Source organism: Rana temporaria, chromosome 2 (assembly GCF_905171775.1).
Source record: "Rana temporaria chromosome 2, aRanTem1.1, whole genome shotgun sequence".
NCBI classification, from domain to species: domain Eukaryota; kingdom Metazoa; phylum Chordata; class Amphibia; order Anura; family Ranidae; genus Rana; species Rana temporaria.
Window position 1 is genome coordinate 371,372,022 of NC_053490.1, and position 13,868 is coordinate 371,385,889.

At 43.6% G+C, this 13,868-nt stretch overlaps 1 protein-coding gene across 1 annotated transcript in view; it reads left to right on the top strand.

Moving 5' to 3' along the window:
* Positions 1–13,868, top strand: part of UHRF1BP1 (UHRF1 binding protein 1) — a 116,885-nt gene that overhangs the window by 76,844 nt on the left and 26,173 nt on the right. The window contains exons 10-15 of the mRNA XM_040337780.1: positions 5,922–6,062; positions 7,746–7,819; positions 7,906–8,032; positions 8,137–8,327; positions 8,408–9,414; positions 9,742–9,881. Of these exons, the coding sequence (XP_040193714.1) occupies positions 5,922–6,062; positions 7,746–7,819; positions 7,906–8,032; positions 8,137–8,327; positions 8,408–9,414; positions 9,742–9,881 (1,680 nt within the window). The remainder of the gene's footprint in view (positions 1–5,921; positions 6,063–7,745; positions 7,820–7,905; positions 8,033–8,136; positions 8,328–8,407; positions 9,415–9,741; positions 9,882–13,868) is intronic.

The window sequence follows — 13,868 nt, forward strand, 5'->3', positions numbered from 1 at the left end:
AGAATCAAATAAAATTCCCTGTGTGTTTAAGCAAAATCCAGTGTCACTCACTTTTATTGATGGGTCCAGTTCAACTCATGGTCCTGTTATATCTCAGACATCTCCCCTAAAGGTTACATGTGCCACTGGTCATTCTGAGACCCTCAAATTTGATATTATTTCCTCACCTGTCTTTCCCATTGTTCTAGGCCTCCCATGGTTACTTCTTCATCAGCCTATTTTCTTATGGTCCACCAAATCAATTTCTTTACAGTCTGATTATTGTAAACAGTTCTGTTATTCCCCATGCATCATCTCTTTCTCTGACGCCATTCCACATGACCTACCTGAATATTTACATGATTTCCTTGATGTATTCAGTAAGACTAATGCAGATAAACTTCCTCCACATAGAATTTACGACTGTCCCATAGACCTTATTCCCGACAGTCCTATTCCTACTGCTCGAATCTACCCCCTCTCTCAACCAGAGCTTGTACATTTAAAAGAGTACCTCGATGAGAATCTAAAAAAGGGGTTTATTAGGAACTCCACCTCTTCAGCAAGTGCAGCTCTCTTTTTTGTAAAAAATAAAGATGGTTCACTCCGACCAATCATTGATTATCGTTCCCTCAATAATATCACTGTAAAAAATAGATACCCATTACCACTCATTCCGGAACTCATTGAGCGTCTACAGAACGCCAAGATCTATACAAAACTGGACCTCAGAGGTGCATATAATCTGATCAGAATCCGTTCGGGTGACGAATGGAAAACTGCCTTCAAAACCCGATATGGCCTTTTTGAGTATTGTGTAATGCCTTTTGGTTTGTGTAACGCTCCAGCAACTTTTCAGTGGTTCATTAATGATATTTTTCATGATCTACTTGATATTTGCGTTGTAATTTATTTGGACGACATCTTAATTTATTCTGAGAATCAGGATGAACATCACAAACATGTGCGCTGGGTTCTGGCTAGGCTTAGGACACACTCTTTGTATGCAAAACTTGAAAAGTGTGTATTCAATCAAACTACTATTTCCTTCTTGGGTTACCAAATTACTCCTAGTGGAGTTCAGATGGATCGATCTAAGGTAGATTGTATTCTGTCCTGGCCTTCACCACAAACTAGGAAAGCTCTTCAGAGATTTCTCGGTTTTTCAAATTACTACAGAAAGTTCATAAAGAACTTTTCAGCTATTGTGAGACCATTAACCAGCTTAACCAGTTCAAAGATACCTTTTGTTTGGAATGATGAAGCACAGAAATCTTTTGACACACTCAAGAATAGTTACACTTCTGCTCCTATTCTTCAATTGCCAAATCCATCATACCATTTTACATTAGAAGTAGATGCTTCGCATTTTGCTCTTGGCGCTGTACTCTCCCAACAACCTACATTATCGGAACCACTACATCCAGTTGCCTTTTTTTCCAGGACACTCTCCTCAGCGGAAAAAAATTATCCTATTGGCGAGAAAGAATTACTAGCAATAAGAGATGCTCTCTCTAACTGGAGACATTTGCTGGAGGGTTCAACACATACTATCACCATCCTCACTGATCATCGAAATTTACAACACTTAAAATCTTGCAAAACTCTCTCTGCCCGTCAAGTCAGATGGAGTCTATTTTTCGATAGATTCAATTTTGTTATTTCCTACCTTCCTGGCACTCAAAATACTAAAGCAGACTCTTTGTCTCGTATGCATGAAGAACAAACATTGGAGCTTCCACCATTTTCAATTATTCCATCCAATAGGATTCTGGGTACTACTATGACCTTCAATAAGTTGCTTATTCAAACCCTCACTAAAGAGAGATCTCATTTACCTATGGGTTTACAACAAGAGTCTAACGGACTATTAACTTTTAACAACAAGATATATGTTCCACCAAAATTGCAACTTATGTTACTAAAACAACTTCATGATGCTCCACTTGCAGGACATCCTGGCATTACTAAGACCCTTCATCTAGTCAAGAGAAATTACTGGTGGCCAAATCTCACAAAGACAGTTCAGGACTATGTTAATTCTTGTCAGACCTGTGCCACCAACAAACATTCTAGAAAACCTCCCTATGGTCTATTAACTTCTATCCCAGTACCAAATAGACCTTGGGACGTTATTTCTATGGATTTCATAGTTGACCTCCCAAGGTCAAATGGAACAAACACCATCATGGTCACAGTTGATGTTTTAACAAAGATGGCCCATTTTGTACCTTTGAAGAGGTTACCAACCTCTCAAGAGACGGCAAAGGCTTTCATATCCAATATTCTTAAACTTCATGGCTTACCATCTCAGATCATTTCAGATAGAGGCTCACAATTCATTTCCAGATTCTGGAAAGCTCTCTGTCAAACGCTACAAATAGATCATCGCATGTCTACCGCCTATCACCCCCAAACTAATGGGCAAACAGAACGGGTAAATCAAACACTGGAACAATATCTGCGCTGTTACTGCACCCACCTCCAAGACGACTGGTTTCATTTACTTCCACATGCAGAATTTGCTTACAACAACGCCTCCAGTTCATCCTCCCAGTTTTCACCTTTTTACGCAAATTATGGTTTTCATCCTAATAATTTACCGTCTACTTTTCCTTCAACTAATGTCCCTGCTGTTCAGAATCTTTTATCAACCATAAAGGATACTCTAGATACTCTCCGTTCTAATCTTGAAGATGCGCAGATTAGACAAAAGAAGTACTACGATTCTCATAGAACAAAACCCCCATCTTATAAGATTGGAGATTTGGTATGGTTATCTACTAGGAATTTACGACTCAAGATTCCTTCTAAGAAACTTGGCCGTCAGTACACGGGACCTTTTCCAATTTCCCACATCATTAACAATAATGCTGTCAGATTAATTCTACCCTCCGATTGGAAGATTCATCCATCCTTCCATGTTTCATTAATTAAACCTTTCAAACCAAACCCTTTTCCAAACAGAGATCCACAACCTCCTCCACCAGTTCAAGTTTTTGGTGAGACTGAATATCAAGTAGAGAAAATTTTGGATTCTAGGAGGAGAGGTTCTTCCATTCAATACTTGATTCGTTGGAAAGGCTATTCTCCCACAGATGATTCCTGGGAATGCTCATCAGATATTCATGCCCCTAGACTTATTAAGCAGTTCCATCACAAATATCCTGATAAACCATCTCCTATTAGGCGCCCCGGATGGGCCCCCTTGAGGAGGGGAGTATGTAACGCTATTAGCGTTAATTTATGTACTAGGAGCGCAGCTTTACCTAATATGACAGCTGCGCTCCATTCACAAAGACATCCGCGTCACTTCCGGTACGCGGACGTCTGCGCTCCACGCTGGAACGCGGAAGTGCGTTCCAGTGTGCGGCGCTCGGCGTGCATGGGAGACCGGGCTATTTAAACCTCCAGCACTGGCGACAGGTTGTTGGAATATTCCTGTTGGACCCTGTCGCCACCTGGAGACCCTCCACCAACTCACACCAACCTTGAACTTCACTTTTGGGATACTTGGATCCAGATCTTAGTTGCTATACTAGATAGAAGGACCACCAGCGTTACACCTGTGCTTATTTTCCCAGTCTGGACTACCTCCTAACCGCAAGTATATAGAGTATATTACTGCATATTGGGATTACCATCTACTCCTGTGCAAACAGACCTGGTCCACACTACTTCTTAAACTGCATAAGGATATATAGCATATTACTGCATAAAGGGATTACCATCTACTCCTGTGCAAACAGACCTGGTTCACACTACTTCTTAAACTGCATAAGGATATATAGCATATTACTGCATAAAGGGATTACCATCTACTCCTGTGCAAACAGACCTGGTTCACACTACTTCTTAAACTGCATAATTATATAGAGCATATTATTGCACATTGGGATTACCATCTACTACTATGCAAACTGACCTGGTCCACACTACCTCTTTAACTGCTTGTGTTTAAAGACTATTTTGCCATATAGTTAGTGTTGTTGCCCATAGTCTGGACTACCTCCTTCTCTCTCTTTCAGAAATACATATTAACTATTGAGATACTTGCTCTAAATATATTGAGGTTTTGCTTCTATATATTATATCAGGAGTGCTAATTTCCTACATGACCCAAGTTCAGTACCTATATATTCAAAAAGCACTTACTAAAGACTTATCCTTGTCATTGCTCTAGACAAAGGTTACTATATAGTTTAACAAGTATTAAACTATTATTACATGTTTTGCTCCAATCAGAGGATATGATGATATAGACCCCATACTCTTATAGTTCAGTGAGAGTGAGCTGGTGGTTAATTCTGATAGGCCTCTACAGCTGGAGTCTAAACTTGAGACAGAGTGTTCTCAGAATCAGGGTCGTAACAGTCCTCTACCTTTTACTTCTTAATTAGCCACTCCTGTGCTTCACAATGTGTGACACACCAATGCACATTACCACAATTAATGTGACCCCTTCGTTAAGGAGGTCATGTAGCACTTTAATGTAGACCTGGGGTGAGCCTTCATCTAATCTTGTACAGTAAATAACTGGTTCTTCCCTCCAGTAGATTTTCCTCAATTCTCTCCCAGATAATATTTAATCAGCACCTTAAAATGGAGCAGTTGTGAAAGAGGGAATGTTTTAACCTCTTGACCACTGGGCACTTAAACCCCCTTCCTCACCAGACCAATTTTCAGCTTTCGGTGCTCTCACAATTTGAATGACAATTACTCAGTCATACAACATTGTGCCCATCTGAAATTTTTGTCCTTTTTTCCCCACAAATAGAGCTTTCTTTTGGTGGTATTTGATCACCTCTGCGATTTTTATTTTTTGCGCTATAAAAGAAAAAACACTGAAAATTCTGTAAAAAAAAAAAAAAAAATCTCGTTTCTGTCATATTGGGTGGTATTGCGGAGTATTGGGTGGTATTGCGGAGTATTGGGGGGTTAATTGCGGAGTATTGGGGGGTTAATTGCGGAGTATTGGGGGGTTAATTGCAGAGTATTGGGGGGTTAATTGCAGAGTATTGGGGGGTTAATTGCAGAGTATGGGGGGGTTAATTGCAGAGTATGGGGGGGTTAATTGCAGAGTATGGGGGGGTTAATTGCAGAGTATGGGGGGTATGGGGGTATTGCAGAGTATGAGGGGTTAATTGCAGAGTATGGGGGGTATGGGGGTATTGCAGAGTATGAGGGGTTAATTGCAGAGTATGGGGGGTATGGGGGTATTGCAGAGTATGAGGGGTTAATTGCAGAGTATTGCACAGGGAGGGAGGGATGGATCTGTGACTGCATGTGTCACAGATCCATCCCACAGCAGCTGCTGCTGCTGCCACTCTCCCCCCTCTCCTCTCACACTGTACCGATCGGTACAGAGAGGAGAGGGAGGAACCGGCGATTTACCGCGATCTGTGATGCGCCGGGTCTTCCAGATCCGGCACTCACGGATGATTCCGGGAGCGTGCCCCAGGGGGCGCGCGAGTGAAGGATTCTGGGAGGACGTCCCAGGGACGTCGTCCCGGAATAACTCCACCGCGCTGTAGCAGTATTTTCGCTATGGCGCGGTGGGGTAGTAGTTAATACAGCACAGGATCTCCGAAAAGTCCATGTGTTATGCTTTCCAACTGATCTTGTTAAATCAGCCTGTCCTGATCTCTTGCTGATCGGTCTGTTCCTGCATTAATAAGACAGTACACAGGACCATCACCTATTTTAATATCATGGTGGATGTACTTCGCTGCCTCTTCATTCACACAAGCCAAGCCTCGCTCAACACTGGTTGTGTGGGAGTTTTTCTACATGCTATATATTTTTTACATGTTTTATGTGGAAGTGTGGTCTTACACTGGATTTGATGTTTTAAGTTTGAGTTTTTAGCTTGAGTGCCAAACCTTTTTTTCTTTCATTATATTAAGATTAAAGTTTCCAATATTTTTTTTTTCTTTTTGCAGGTCATAGCTGTGCACATTGGAATCGATTTTCCACAGCAATGGGTACCTGTGAGCAGTGGAGACAGGAACTTGCCCAAGAGAGGCAAGCAAAAGAGGACTGTAATGACAGTGTGCTAGGAAAAATGTCATCTCCAAAACATGGTAATTTTTAAAGTTTATCCAAATTCATGGACAAAAATATAATATATTGGAGCTTACCAGTCCTTAGATGTGGTGTCTGCATTTAGTTACTGTATATACTGGGGTATAAGCTGAGATTTTCAACAAGTTTTTTTGTGTGCTGAAAATGCCCCCCTCGGCTTATACTCGAGTCACCTTTTTGCGCCTGATCTCCCAGACTTTGGGGACCCGTTACTGACCGGCCGTAGGTCCCCTTGGCACACATGTAGCCCCACTCTTCCTCTACAAGTGTGCAAAGTTTGTTGTCCGGGGGACCTATGGCCGGGGAGCACCGATTTTTCAAAGCCGGGCACCCTTTCCATAGACTCCCATGTTTAATGGTCATTTCTCCAGTGACTTTGGGGACCCGGTACCGGCCCGTCATAGGTCCGCTGGACCCGGAACTTGGCACACACGTAGCCTAATTTCTCCTCCTATAAGGCCGCGTACACACGATTGGTCCATCCGATGAGAATGGTCTGATGGACCGTTTTCATCGGTTCAAACCGATCGTGTGTGGGTGCCATCGGTTAGTTAACCTTCGGTCAAAAAAATAGGACTTTGCTTAAAAATTGAATCGAGGGACGCCTAACCGATAGGTCAAAACCGATCGTTAGTATGCAAAAGCATCAGTTAAAAACCTGCGCATGCTCAGAATCAAGTCGACGCATGCTTGGAAGCATTGAACTTCATTTTTTTTTTAGCACGTCGTTGTGTTTTACGTCACCGCGTTCTGACACGATCGGTTAATTAACCGATGGTGTGTAGGCGTGACGGGCCATCAGTCAGCTTCATCGGTTAACCGATGAGAACGGTCCGAAGGACTGATGGACTGATCGTGTGTACGAGGACTAAGTGTGCAAATTTTGTTGTCTGGGGGACCTATGGCTGGGAAACCCCCGATTTTTCAAACCGGGCACCCCTTCCATAGACTCCCATGTTAAACGTCAGTCTAGGCATGGGCAGAGTGAGGCATGCAGATGGACACCCTAGGCTTATACTCGAGTCAATACGTTTTCCCATTTTTTTGTGGTAAAATTATGTGCCTCGGCTTATATTCGGGTCGGCTAATACTCGAGTATATACGGTAATTTTTTTTTATTTTAGGCATTTTTTTTTCTCCTAATGTTTACCTAACTATCCTGTCAGCACCACAAGCAAAGAGTAAAGAAAGATAATAACTAACAAGATTTTTTTATTTTTTTGCACTTGTCATGTAAATACAAAAAAATGCTTTTGATTGTATAGCAGACCAAAAGAGACATTATTTGGGTTGAAATACCATTAACATTTGAAAATTATCTCTTCAAACCTTGCTGTAGTTTACTAATCTTACCACTTCCATCTTTCACTAATTACCTGTGCACAAGGTCAGCTTATTTGTCTTCTTACACTTTCATATAGTATTTTATTTAGAACTATTGGATTAACAAAGATTGGCATAATGATTCTAGATCTCTGCACATTACTGGATTCCTGTTTGCATGGCCACTATTTCCATTAGTCTCTGCCTAAATTATCTTGGATATCTATTGCTATATATGGTCAAGGAATTTAGATCTTCCACATATGAGCAAGCTACATGTGTTTTAATTTCCCCACATCGTTTTTCTATTCATTGTGTCTTCCTTAGCACTATAATTAATTGTGGTTATTTTTCCCTAGGCAATACAGGATCATCCTCCTCTCTTTACTTCCGTTCTGTACTGATCAGAGTAGATGATATGGACATTCATCAGGTAGGAAGGTGGAATTGTAAAACCACAAGAACTAGTTTGTTATCCTGTACTGGTTTATAACTGCTTTCTTCATTCACCCTTTAAAGGTATCTTCCTCGGGACAGAGCCCACAAAAACCACCACTTATTTCATGTGGTCGTATGCCTGGTGCTTGCTCTGCTGTGCACCTTCAATATACTGAGTATTATCGTTTTCCCGGAGATAGCCTTTCAGGTGCTTTAGTAATTATTTATTCATGACTATACTTTTTGCTTTTTTATTTGTTTAGCATAAAGGATGCCCTCTGTTCTTGTTGTTCATTTATTCTTTCTCTGCAGTGCCTCCTCCTGCTCTGTACATACAGCTACATGGTCTTCTGTTATACATTGCTGCCCAGTCGGTGCTGTGGCTGAATTATTTTATGTTGGACCTATCGCATCACCTTCAGCAGTTTGCTGCTGTGACTTCTATTGTGAATAATGAAGCCGGAGAGCACAGAGATGTGCGTCTGGATGGATTTGACCTTAAGGTTAGTCATCTACTTCTCTGTCGGTTGTTATTTTTGTCCTTTTTTTTCCGCTCATTTGACTTTGTTTTCTTGCCTTACAGCTAAGTTTCCCTGTGCCACCTCCTTCTTACAGCCCGCCTGAACGCCCTTCTTCAATATGTGCCCATCTTACGTCAGTTACCCTAACGAACACACGGCAAGCTCCTGGATCAACCATTGACCACCTTCAGACTACCTTCCGTTCCTTTGCTGCCCACAAAGCTTTTCATTGTCCTCCAGGACCTTTGCACCCTGCATTTCTGTCTCATGTGTATCCTTCCTCTGAGCCCCCCTCAACATCTTTATGGAGTTTACATAGTCCTGGTATGTCATTGCGATTTGAGGGAGGTGTTCCCAAACACCAGATACTTCTCCACCCCATGCCATTTACTGCCATGGCCTGCCTTTTAATATCTGAACAACAACTACAGGTTATGTTCAATGTGGATCAAATGGTACGATTGCAGCTGAACCACTACCATTACCTCACTTTACTACGTTTACAGGAGCAAGTTCAGGCCTTGTTGGAAGGGTTGCAAAATGTGAAAAATTCATCGTTACACATAGAAATGCCTCCTTTCTGCCCTCCTGCAGTCTGTGTTGGTCTACTGATTCCTGTAGTCACTATTTCCCTTATGCTCCCTGTTTCCCACTCCCCATTGCAGCCAGAGGACTCTGAGAGGAGCAGCCTTATTGGATTTGAACTGACAGATGGAGACACAGGAAGTGAAAGGGAGAAGAACAAGTTAATCACAGTTAATAAAAATGAGGTTTCGCTTCTTGGACAGGAACCAGCACAGGAGCCTCAGGAGGAGTCTGTTGTGCGCTCAGGAATACCTGCTCAGCCTGGTGAACATGTCAAGGCAGAAAAAGTAGATGTGCCAGTAAAAGACAGCCTAAATAAGGTGGTGGCTCAAGATACTACACAGGCAAAGGAACTTTCTGTTGATCTGTTTCTGGGAAAGGATTTTGCACGTGACACTTTGCTTAACACACTGGGTCTGACGAAAGAGAATTTTAGCCTTGGGAAAGAAAGAATGCAGCGTCTTCTGGGAGACACTAAACATAAGTGTGTGATACTTCACCTGAACTTACCACATTGTACACAATTTTTTTATGCTTTTACTCTAGACCAGTGATGGCAAACCTTGGCACCCCAAGGTGCATGAGCATCATGGGAAATGTAGTTCCAAAACATCTGGGGTGCCAAGTTTGCCATCACTGCCCTAGACCATTGGTCTCTTTTTCCTGGTACCATCTCCATGTTATTATCTTTGCTGCATTTCCACACCTTTTTTTTTATTTTTCATCTTTTGCATTTGTTTATAAATTTACTTTCGTTTCCAAGTATTTGTCTTTCTAGCACAATATAATGTTTGCTGTTTTTTTATTTCAGGGACGTGGATGCTACCCATAATCCGACAAGCTCACCTCTTTCTCGCACACAGTCTCTTGACACAGTTTCAATTGAGGGGCTGGATGTTTTGTCTCTGGACAGTGAAACTACTGAGAATTTCTTACTTAAAATGGATGCTGGTAAATTAAACACAAAATCTTTAATCTTCAACGGGTGTTACGATAAACAAAGATAGTGTGTTTAGTCAAGAAATGGTTTCTCTGTGGGGTTGCTGTTGGAATACAGTTGGCTAATTTCTGAGAAGGATTTTGTATTTGAGCGGATGGCCTTTGTAAGAAGGCTATTGGCAGGATTTACATGAATGCTATTGCTTATACCAACACATTAGAAAGTTGCCTCTTCTTGATGAAGCAGAAACTGCTCCTTGAAACATGCAAAGGCTTTGAATATTACAACTATTACATCAGTGATGTAATACACTGATAAATATTTATGTTGAATCAACTACAGTATGTCCCCTACATATGAACATTTAACTTGTGAACTTTCAAAGATGCGAACATGTGTTCGGATCTCCAATAAGGTAAAACTGGGTATACACACTCGAAAATATCCGCACAGGTCACCATACCAACACAAGCAATGTTGGTACAGCGATCTCCCCCGCTGTGTCTTTGTTTTCTGATGGAGACTTCCCCCGCCAGAAGAGCGCTGATCTTTGTTGGACTTACGAATGTGCTCCCGGGAACAGAACTTGTTCTTAAGTAGGGGACAAATTGTAGAAACTTTTGTGCTTGCCTGGTAGGAATTGTTATACTATAGCTTTCTTTATCGTTACATCACGGGACACAGAGCGGCATTCATTACTATATGGGTTATATGGAGTACCTTCAGGTGTAGACACTGGCAATCTTCAAACAGGAAATGCCCCTCCCTATATAACCCCCTCCCATAGGAGGAGTACCTCAGTTTTTACGCCAGTGTCTTAGGTGTTAGTCATGGTTTAGCTTGCCTCCGCATCCTTGGGATTAGGTGAGCTACCGGTTCTGTCCAAAAAAGCCTGCGCGCTAAAGTGGTCAGTAACCGGACCCCAAACCCTTGGGGTATAGCCCATAATGCTTTCTTTTTAAGAGAGCTGGACCCTGGGCCCAGAACTTAGAAACCTTTGGGGCGCCTAATGTTTTCTGTTTGCCAGGGTGCTGTATGGGCCCAGGACAGTGGATCCTTCATGGAAGAAGAAGGTTCCCAGGGCCTGAAGGTCTAGACATCCCCACGGAGATGGGGGAAGATTGGACCTCTTGCTTGGCAAAGTCCTGCGGCATGGAGCAGGTAAGTAAGGGGAAAAACCTGCGGGGCTTGGCTCTTAGCAAGTTTTTTCTGGGAGGTCACAGGGGACATGCCTAAAGGTTATGCATTGCATCTGGCAAACCAGTCACATATCATGAAGATAGGATGGCTCTATATGTTATAGTTCCCCATAAAAAGTGACCTCCCTGGTAGTGTTGTAAAAGCTGTGAGTGGGGCCTTTTATGTACAAGTGTATGTGTGTGTCAGAGAGCTATGCTTACCTGCAAGCCTCCAGGCGATGCTCTATCCAGTCCTCTCCCTCATGCCTGCAAGGCAGGCAAAACGCTGACCTCCTCGTGTGTTCACAGGCCTGCGGCTGCAGGAACAGAGAGGCCCTTCCTCCCAACCCCCCGTCGCGGGCGCGCGCGCGGTGCGCGTGCACGTGTTATAGACGCATTTGGCGCCGTTTTAGCTGGGGGGGAAGGGCGGGTCAGTGGTTTAAAGGAAGGGGCGGCCCTTCCTTAGATGCCACAGCTCATTCATTTCTCTGGCTTAAGGGAGGAAGGACTGGAGGGAAGCACGGGCGCTGAGGACACACAGTGGCCAGAAAGAATACTACAGTCTTCAGAAGATTGTGGTTTAGCCTAGGAATAGGCTGGTTTTCTTTTCCATCTCATAGTCTTTTCTTTGGCAATACTACTCAGGGGGATAGAATGTTTTTTCTTGCCTAGATTGAAAAAAAAAAAAAAAAAAAAAAAAAAAAAAAAAAAAAAAGTTTTTCTTTGAAAAAAAAAAAAAAAAAAAAAAGGTGTCATCTAGGGTAGAGGAAACATTTTTTATTCCCCAAACAGGTGTTTGGGCATTTAACTATTATAAGTCCCAGGTACCAATAAGTAGCAGGTGTACCTCGGTATTGTACTATGGCATCAAGATCAGAGGGTACAAAAGGTGGGGATTCCCCCGCAGAGTCTGAGGTCTCGGATAGAGCTATGCCGCTGCTTTCCCCACAGGGAGCCGTTGGGCCATCGGGGTCTGGGGCTAGAGCTGACGCGAGTCAACCCAACCCTAAGGTGGTCACGGAAGAGGTGTTACTCGCCTCTTTAAATGAGATGCGGAGAAGCATGGGAGAAATGATAGCCGCAGCCATGCGGGGTAGTAAGCGGAATAGATCTCCGTCACCCGTGCGCGGACCCTCGGAAGAGGAGGTCCTTTCCTCTGGGGAATTGGACGACCTCTTGGACAGAGACCAAGTAGGTTCAGGGATCGAAGATCCGGATACAGAGGAGTCTGGGGCAGTCTCCCTGAGGGAGAGCTGGTGGATTCAGGGCTTGACGGACTTGGTCCATAAGGCATTCAACCTGCCTGTACCAGATCTCCAGGTATCGACGGTTTCAGCTTTGGGCTCACTGAGGGCGCCTCAAAGCAGGGCTGTGTTTCCGATCCATCCTCTCTTAGAGGGAGTCTTGTTCCAAGAGTGGAACAAACCAGACAAGGTTTTCTTTCCACCTAAGAAATTTTCTGTCTTATATCCTATGGAAGAAAAGTTTTCCAAGAAATGGGCTTCTCCTGCAGTAGACGCAGCCATCTCATGTGTTAACAAATCGTTAACATGTCCTGTAGAAAACGTACAGGTTTTCAAAGATCCAGTTGATAGACGCTTGGAAGCCCTACTTAAGAACTCCTTCACTTCTGCAGGGGCAGTAGTACAGCCAGCCGTGGCTGCGATTGGAGTCGCTCAAGCTTTATCGGATCAATTTAAACAAATGCTTGAACTTATTCCTGCCGAGCAGGCAGAAGAATTTTCGGATGTCCCTAAAGCCATATGTTTTACGGTAGACGCAATCAAGGATTCTATCCAACAAGCGTCACGTTTATCATTATCCCTTATCCATATGAGAAGACTCTTATGGTTAAAAAGCTGGGAGGCTGAGCCCCCATGCAAGAAGCTCCTGGCAGGGTTTCCCTTCCATGGAGGACGGCTCTTCGGAGAGGACTTAGATAAATACATTCAGACCATTTCAAACGGCAAGAGTACTCTCTTGCCAACTAAGAAGAGGGTTCAGGGGCCTGCGTTTAAACGACAGTCCTCCCCTGGGCAGGGGCCCTCTAATGCCAAGCAGTATCGACGGCCTCCTGCAAGAACAAACTTCGGCTTCAACAGCAGATCAAGAGGACAGGCTGTTAGGGGCAAGAGGCAGTGGTTTCGCAAGCCGGCAAAACCAGCCCCCAAGTCTACCTCATGAAGGGGCGCCCCCACCCACGAAGGTGGGGGGAAGGCTGCGACTCTTTTCGGAGATTTGGGAAGCCAGCATTCCCGACGAGTGGGTACGGTCTTCCGTGGCCACAGGCTACAAGCTAGAATTCCTAAGGTTTCCTCCTCCTCATTTCCAGGAGTCGAGGATTCCAAACGATCTGGAGAAAGGAGCCGCATTAAAGTCGGCTCTAGATCATCTACTTTCCCAGGAAGTGATAGTGGAGGTACCAGTCCTGGAACAGGGGCTGGGTTTCTACTCCAACCTATTCATCATCCCAAAGCCCAATGGAGATGTCAGGCCAATTTTGGACCTAAAGATGGTAAATGCATACTTAAAAATCCGCTCATTTCGGATGGAATCCGTGCGGTCAGCAGCTGCCACACTCCAAAAGGACGACTTCATGGCGTCCATAGACATAAAGGATGCCTACCTTCATGTTCCAATTTATCAGCCACATCAAAGATATCTACGCTTTATGGTGGCTTCGCGTCATTTCCAATTCGTGACACTTCCCTTTGGGTTGGCTACGGCCCCCCGGGTGTTCACGAAGGTTCTAGCTCCAATCCTAGCCAAGCTAAGGATCCAAGGGGTCACGATCCTAGCATACCTGGACGACCTCCTAGT